The sequence below is a fragment of the Sylvia atricapilla genome, chromosome 11 (genome assembly GCF_009819655.1).
Source record: "Sylvia atricapilla isolate bSylAtr1 chromosome 11, bSylAtr1.pri, whole genome shotgun sequence".
NCBI lineage: Eukaryota > Metazoa > Chordata > Aves > Passeriformes > Sylviidae > Sylvia > Sylvia atricapilla.
Window position 1 is genome coordinate 14,998,128 of NC_089150.1, and position 8,310 is coordinate 15,006,437.

At 52.7% G+C, this 8,310-nt stretch overlaps 1 protein-coding gene across 1 annotated transcript; it reads right to left on the reverse strand.

Annotated features, from left to right (window-relative positions):
- Positions 1 to 45: 45 nt before the first annotated feature.
- PPM1M (protein phosphatase, Mg2+/Mn2+ dependent 1M) lies at positions 46 to 8,290 on the reverse strand. Its single transcript, XM_066326797.1, has 10 exons — positions 8,063 to 8,290; positions 7,031 to 7,154; positions 6,158 to 6,412; positions 5,562 to 5,674; positions 4,539 to 4,623; positions 4,095 to 4,213; positions 3,613 to 3,676; positions 2,645 to 2,752; positions 2,294 to 2,442; positions 46 to 2,020 (listed from the first exon to the last, which is right to left on the reverse strand). The coding sequence occupies exons 1-10, from the start codon at positions 8,275 to 8,277 to the stop codon at positions 1,876 to 1,878; spliced, it is 1,377 nt and encodes a 458-aa protein (XP_066182894.1). The 5' UTR covers positions 8,278 to 8,290; the 3' UTR covers positions 46 to 1,875.
- Between the last annotated feature and the right edge of the window lie 20 nt (positions 8,291 to 8,310).

Here is an 8,310-nt window from a genome sequence, read left to right on the forward strand (position 1 = left end):
ATACAACTTGCTGATTTCTTAGAGGGGGGATGTTAAACTCATCCATTTTTAAAAATCTCCCTTTGTTTTGGAGCATCAGAAATTCTGTAGTGGAAATCGTGATTCTTTGAAGTTACCCCTCCATAAATTGCCCATTTTAAGAGGGGTTTTTTTTTGCCTATGAATGTATCAGGATAGGGAAGCCTTGTGACAGCTCTGGTGCCCTAGGTAAAGAGGTGTTCACAGCAGTCTGTGGTCTGGATGGAAGAGCTGAGCTCTTTCTCAGCAAGAAGGTGAGAAAATAACTTATTGGATTTGAGTATCAGGAATCTTGGATCATTACAATTAATGTATATAAATGTGTTACAGCTACTGAAGGGAGGACAGCAGACAGTGTCATTACCATGGGTCAATCCTCATGTGTATTGTGTTCAGGTCAAATTTAAGAGGATGGGGGGGAAAGTGAAGCTGGAGACAAATGTTTTTTATTCAATCCTTGCTTATACCACAAGCAGATAGCTGAGAAGGCTGCCCATTCCTGGGGGGGAATTCCCACCCACTGCAGGAAATAATTTTTTGACACCAAACCCTTGCAGCAGTTCTGGTAAGGGGATGCTTCTGGTGACAAGCAAGGACAAATTAAAAGCAAAAACTGCCCCGTGATTTTCTGAGGCTGTTTTCCTCCAGCCCAGGTCTCTGTAAAATCCCCAGCAGAAATAACACCACAGTAAGATGCGTGGGAAAAAACCAAAGTACGTTTATTTGGACTTTCATCCTTGCGGAACTTAAATACACACTGGGGTTTGGCTGCTTCTCTTGGGAATCCTGGAACCTGTGTGATGAATAATGAAAACCAAAGTGGGGACTGAGGGAGATGGGAATCTTGTCCAGACCTGCATTTGCCTGGCTAATAAACAGGTTGGGAAGCAGATCTTGAGAGTTTAAGACAACTCTGGCCTGTCTGCTGCAGTGTGTTTCTGCTGGAATAAGTGCTTGAGATTCAGCACTGTAGACAAATTGCAACAAACCGGTTTTATTTTACTTGGAGTTCTTCTACTGAATCAGCTGATACACTGAAACACCTTGGTTCTCACCAGTGGTGCTGCTACAAAACCTGCTTTGCTGTCAGAAATTACCTGAATAGAGAAAGTGTCAGTAAATGTGGATTAAGATTTGTTAGAAATCTGTACACTGTGTTACTAATAGACTTCAGTGTTCTTAAATAAGAGTAAGGCACATATCTTTGCACAGGAGCTTTCTGTACTCCAGGGTGAAGCTTCACCTGGCTACAATCCTCTGGATTTGAGGTGGTGCTGCCTACAAATGGCAACTGTCTGAAGAGGTCTGGGCTACTGCTCCAGCATTCCCACGCCACAGGCACGGCTGTGCCCAATGCTGTCCTGGCAGCAGCTCCAGGCTTTCAGCACATCTCACATTACAGCAAATGGATACGAGAGATGCTTTAGCTTATGCATCCAGTTCAGCTTAGTTCAAGTCTGATTAAAAGCCAGCTCTTCAGACTGGCTGGATCTTATTGATTCTTATTGTTCAATATTAAAAAGGGAGAGGGATCAGTAGAAATACAGATTTGAGTGACTGTACCGCAAAAATCTTAGAGAAAGTGCTCTTTGGCTTGCATGGCCCCTTTTGCAGGCTCTCCTTGGTCCAACAATGAGAAAAAGGAGGGATTTGATACCCACTATGCTTCTCTTGCATGTTGTTGAGGAGCTAATCTTGTTCATCCTGCACCAAGTGCTGGCTGTGCATTTCAGGTTCCACTGCAAATTGGTTTTGCTGGAAGAGAGCACACGTGTGCAGCAGAAATCCTTCAGTCTCAGGCTGATGCTGAATGGCACCACAGTGCCATTCAGGGAACACAGTGTGTCATCCTGACAGTCAGTCCTCTTCCCTGTTGTGTAGTGGGATGACAAATACAGAGATGTCATCGTAGGACGCCTCGTGGCTGTCATCCAGCATCCACTGGTGGCCTCTCTTTTTTCCCCTTGCTCTGCATACCAAGCACTTGGCCAGTTCTGAAAACCTGTGGGTAGAAAAATGCAAGGCTTGGGCTAATACTGCAACTATTCCCCTTAAGCACAGCGTTGAGATCTAGTTTTATGTTGTAAAAAAAACAAGTTTTTTTAAGACATCAGCTTTATAATTGTTACTCAGGATGGGGACAGATTAGCAGGCAGTTTCCAAAGTCACGGAGGAGTGGACATGCCAGAGCTGACCTGGAAGCAGTGGGATCTCAGCTTGCTTTAGGTCTGACCAGGTTCTTTGGAAGAGAAAACAAAGGCAAAGCTGGTATTACCTCTGAGGATCTGTCCTGTTTTCTGCAAGGAAGCTCCTGGCCGCATGGGCCACCTCGTCATTGCACAGAACATCCCAAAGGCCATCAGTTGCCATGATGAGGACATCGTCTTCCTTAATGTCATGCAGAGCAAAGTCAAATACATTCACCTGGAAAACAGAGGAGTAAATCTGTGACAATTCCTGCAATGTAACAGAGGAATCAGGGAGATGAGACATCCCCTGAGAGATGACACACTGGGACCAGGGTGCTTGGAGAAATGCTAAGACCTGCCAAGTCTGTAAAAGGTACATCCTACAGAGGAGCAGCTTGTTTAATTCCACCCTAAAATTCCCATGTGCTGTGACTGACCTTAGGAATGCAGGAGAGGAAGGGTTTGACTTCAATGTTGGTGTCGATGACCTTGAGCTGATGATCCCCCAGGCCTCGAGAGACAGCCAGAGTCCCCAGCAGGCGAGCCTGGCCCCAAACAAAGCAAAACAGGATGGAAACGTCAGGGTGTGGTGCCTTCAAAGGCTGATGTGTGGCTTGTCCTGACTGATCTATGTGTTGCTTTAGGACCTTTCTCCAAGCATCATCCAGAACAGCCTGGAGACTTTGGAGATGGAGAAGGGATCAGAAGCAACGGCCTGATGGGAGTGTAGAAACAGCCTGACTGTGAACGGCTCCATGAGGCCCATAGTGTGCTCTGGGTAATGCTACAGACCTCAGGAAGCCCGTGGTGCCATCTGCTCTTGGTCTGAGGCGGCAAGAAAGACAATTGGGTTGGTTTGAGGGGTGTCTGTTTGTCCTGGCAAAGGAGGTTCTGCACTGACTGGGTAAACAGGGTAGCATGTGGGTTGTAGTGCTGGGGGAGGTGATGGGACTTTCTGCTCAAGCCCAGCAGGCAGATGCTGGATGCTGCAGTCACTGCTTCTCCCTACCTCCTCCTTCCCTCTCCAGGCTCATTTCTCAGCCTTTCCCCGAGGAGGAGTTTGTTGGAAAGGCACTAAAGCTAAAGGAGACTGTCCCAAGTAGGAGCTGATGAAGTTCTCATTTGAATTAAATTCTTGTGTGCAAGGGGAGATGAGGAAAGGGCAGGTTCCCTCAGGGCTGCTGTCTGCTCTGCTGTACTCTGGAGGAGGATGCTCTAGAGGGCTCTGGATTACACCAGCCAGGCAGCAAAGGAAGCTGCTGTATCTGGGCTGTGGGACTGTGCTGTGCTGGAGAACACCAGAGCTCCAGGCCTGTAGTGCCCCAGAGTGACATGAGTGACAGGGACACTGAGGACCCCCAGAAGACTTGCCTGTGCCTTCCCAGTGTGTAAAGCATTAAGCTACCTGCTTCCCGTGACCATGGACAAGAGGATACTTGAGGTCAGCTTTCTCCACCGTCTTGTACCCCCTGGAACAGAGAATTCACTGTTGATTTGGGATTTGTCTGACTTTATAGTACAACCCAGCCAGAGCATTTTGACTCTGAACCCTTGTGGTGTCCCCATGCACAGGCAGCTCACTGAGGATGGGGCAAGGTGATCCTCACTCCTGTTCCTCCCCAACTTGTACCTGCACCAGCGTGAGACTCCCTGCACCAGCCCCACTGTCAGGGATACCAGAAGGACCATCCTGACTGTTTTCTAATCACCCTGTCAGGGCCCTGGTCCTTCGGAGGGAGCTGCCCACAGCATCCTTCCATCCTTCCCTACCATCGTGCTGCTGCTCTCACTAGGAGGATGTGCCCCTTCTCCCTTCACTTCCCCACTGGTGTGAGCAGATAACGCTGCCCTGTGCTGCAGCCTTGCCTTCAGGCAGAAGGGACTCACCAGCCCTCCATGAAGTAATCCCGGTACAGGACTTTCTGGCCCACATCATCTCCCTTCAGCCTCCGTGGAAACTCAAAGCGGGTGAATTCACCATCCAGGAGCTTGGGGAAAAGGAAAGCCTGGAGGAGGGAATGGAGGGCTGAGCATGGACAGGTTCTACTTCAGTGGAGTAGGGCACCAGAGCTGCTTCTGCCTCAGGACTGGTACTCCCAGCAGCAGAGTGGAGACCAGAATTGGCAAAGTGCGTTCCAATGAGGACATGAGCATCTCCCATACTAAAGACTGTTGACTGAATTTCTACCTCAGCCCTCCCTGGCTAGTGCCAGCTGACATGGCCACAGAGTGGCCTTCAGGGAAAGCTGGAGGTCCTCTTGCTGCAAGTGCTCTCTGGCCCAGTGGGATGTTTGCAGCTGGATTGTCTGATGTGTGGATAGAGTCACTCACCAAGTGCTGGATTCGCTGCCTCTCTGACTCGGGGGTGAACTCGCTGCTCATGGGCACAACGTTGTCCTTCAGGACAAGAATTGCCCTACAAAGGGGAAGAGGCAAAGCTCAGCTGTGCACCCAAAACTGCTAAAAAATGCCACTGTATGTCAAATAACTCCATTGCAATTCCACTGTTGCAGCAGAGAACTGTGCTTGCCTGGTTTGACAGTGGTTGAATTCACTGTTAGAGGAATGTGGAGGCCACAGCCAAGTCAGGGAAATCACCCTTTTAAACACCTGCCAGGTTGAGTGTACTGCTGCATTACCACCCCAGTGCTGTGTCTGGGCAGCTTTAAATCCCCAAACTGTTCCAGAAGGCATGAGAGCACCTTTCTTCCAACAGGTCCCGTGCCAGGTGGGAGGTGGATGGCTGGGCTGCACATTTACTTACTGTCTCTAGGATTAAATCACAGTTGTGGCTTAACCTGGCAGCTAAACATCACACAGCCACTTGCTCACTCCCCCGCCCACCCAGTGGGGCAGACAACAGGGAAAAAGTAAAGTAAAATCTGTGAGTTAAGAGAAAGTAAGTTTATTAGGACAGGAAAGGAGGGAGAATCATAATGAGAAAAGAATCAGAATATAGAAAATGACTGATGCACAGTGCAGTTGCTCACCACCTGCTGACTGATGCCCAGCCACTTCCCCAGCAGTGGCCCCAGGCTACCTTTCCCCTCAGCTCACACACTGAGCGTGGTGCCATGTGGTCTGGAACATGCCTTGGATCACTTGGGGTCAGCTGTCCTAGCTGTGTACCCTCCCAGCTTCTTGTGCCCCCAAACCTCCTTGCTGGTGGGGTGAGAAGCTGAAAAGTCCCTGACTGTTGCTGGGCAGTGCTTGCACAACTTAAACATCAGTGGGTTTTCAACAGTGTTCTCTAGAATTCTGTCCCAGCTGAAACCAGGACAGTTAAGATGCTGGAAACCTTGCTTAACTCTCAGCTCTCATCCTCAGCAACTTCCCCTGTTTATTATGACTCACCTGCTGTCCCCAGCATTGGCCACATACAGCTTTCCCAGGAAATAAAGGGCAGCCAGAGCAGTGCAACCTCCTGTCTGGTTCGTAGCTTCCATCTCCTGACCAATGACTTCATCCTGTGGGTTTCAAGTTTGGAGACTGGCGTGATCTGGGCTGCTGCTTTCTACACACTCTCTCATCCCTCCCAGCAGAGATCCAGAACCAAAACTGACTGTGGATGGGCCACAGGAAACCAGCAAAGTAACAGTGTCGCTTCTGTACAGCCTACACAGCTGCTGCTCCTGGACTGTGGATGCTTTAGGAGGATGATGGCGAGAGCTTATACTTGTACCTGCTCTATGAGTGTGACAATAGCCACCTTCCTGCCCTACAGAATTGTACAGAGCTACTGTGGCTTTGCTCTGGGTCAGCACTGCCAACAAACAGCTCTGAGGCAGGCCTGCCTTAGGGTCAGACTCAGCACATTTAGAAGTTTGGCCCAATGTCCCAACCTACTCAGCGAGCAGCAGAACTGCAGACCCTGCCCTTCCAGGGCTCAGGGAGGGACAGACTGTGGCTGCCTGGGCCAGCAGGACTGGTGCCCTGCACGGGGTACTCACACATTCCTGGAAGGCATTCTCCAGGGCTCCCACCACCAAGTCTGCTGCATTGATGTGCTTCTCCTCCACGAACTGGGGGTCACTGTCACAAACGCAGCGTCCGCTGAGGTGCATGGGGGGCTGGGCCTCGGTGATGCTTCCCACAATCTCCTCCAGCTTCTGCTTGATGCAGTAGTGCAGATAGTTGGAGGCGATGATGGCAGCGTCCGGGCCACCGTGGCCATCGAACAGCGCCCAGTAGTGACCGGTCAGAAACTGCCGTGAGGAAGAGGGACAAGACGGGCTGAAGAGGTTGTACAGAGGCAGGCTCATAGCCAGGATGCCACTGTTACGTGTTTTACCTGACTTTTCCACCCCAGCTACCCTCCCCTGCCACTGGTAAATCTCCTGTGCAGCAAAAACTCAAGCAATGCCCATGTGCTGCTCTGCCAGACCCATCATCTGAGCTCTGAGCATCTGGATCTGCACCACACACCCTCATGTGCTGTGTTAGGGGAGACAGGGCCATTTCACAAGAAGTGAGGCAGAATCTGGTGAGAGCATCCTGTGTGCCCAGCTCACATGCTGCCCAAGTGATAGCAAGACACGCTGGCCCTTGAAAGCACATGGAGGACAGGAAAGGTGCGAGCATCAAGGGCTTGGATGACCTCAAATGCTGCAAGTCGTGGGCCAAGAAAGTAGACACGACCTTTACAGACAGAGCTACATATTTGCTGGCCATGGGGTACACAAGTCCCCTAAACACATCCAAGGAAGGGTTTCAGCACATGGTGGTCAGGACTGATGGAGCAATCCCGTGTTTCCTGAACCTGTGCCCTTGGGAGGCAGCAAAAGGCTGGCAGCAGGGTGAGCACAGCCTGCCTGGGGCAATACCTGCGTGGAGCACAGGATCAGCCATTCCTCGTCCTCCTCCAGGCCTGGCTCTCTCCTCCGGACAGAGATCTGACAGCAGGCTGCCTGGTCCTCATTGAACTCTGACTTCTCAGCATTGATAACCCTGCAAATACTCCATGTAAGGTGTGGGGACACACTGCAGTCTCCTGCTCCCAGCCAGCTGTGCTGGCTGCTCTACAACCCCTGCACCTTGCCCCTCCTTTCCAGCCCCATCCTCCCTGCTCCCTTTTCAAACTCAAGGATCTCTTTGCTGATGACTGAAATAGTAAGTCGTTTATGTGCAGCAGGGAAAAGCTCAGCCGGGGACAGAGACCTGCACCCTGGCCTCAGGCAAGCCCTCGTCAGCAGCCCATACCGTAGCATTTCCTTGTTGACACGGTGCATTGCAAAACCACCACCCTTGCTTTTCCTTCCAGCCTTGGTAATGTTTGTTCCTGAATGGGTGTGTGCCCTCCTTGCATTTCACGCTGTGCCATCCCAATACCAGGGGGTCATGATGCGGTCTGGCCAGGACGTGGGGACAGCTCCTGGATGGAGTTCTGCCTGATCCATCCCCTCTGCCATTTAAAACAGCAAGCCAAGAGATTTCTAAAAAATGTCATCTTCCCCTTCCTTTGTTTTAAAGACACTTTGTTAAAGGCGGTGCTGCCCTCGGGGCTGCCCCGGCCACTTGTCACAGCGCTGGGACGGAGAGGGGCTGGAGGGTTCACCGCCGCGCCAAACCTTCTCCGGAGCAGAAAGCCGCTGTTTCCTCGCCCGCAGATGGTGCAGGAGGGCGAACTGCGCTCCGGGCAGGGGCGGCAGCAGCCGAGGGCCGCAGCACGGGCAGGTGGGATGCGACCACCCCCGGCACCCCGCCAGGAGTCCGCTAAGCCCCCCGCACGCTCCACGCCCCCTGAATCCGCACTATTCCCCGGGATCAGCGCCCCGGGAGCTCCCCTAACCCCGCCCGGCCCCCGGGGGCTCTCCCGGAGCCCCTCCCGGAGCGGCCCCGCCGCCGGCCCCACTCACTCGGCGTATCCCGCGCCCCAGGGCAGCGGCCGCTCGGGCCCGGCGCCCCGCACGGCCCGCCCGCCCCGCGGGGCCTCCTCGGCGCCGCCGGCCAGGAACTTGGGCCGGCGGTAGCGCAGGGCGGGGGGCGGCGGGCCCGGCCCCGCTGCCGGGGCTCCGCCGGGCCGCTCCGCGGGGCCGCCCCGGCGCCAGCGCCGCAGCCACTCGGCCGACATGGCGGGGCAGGTGCGGCTCCTCCCGGCCCCGGC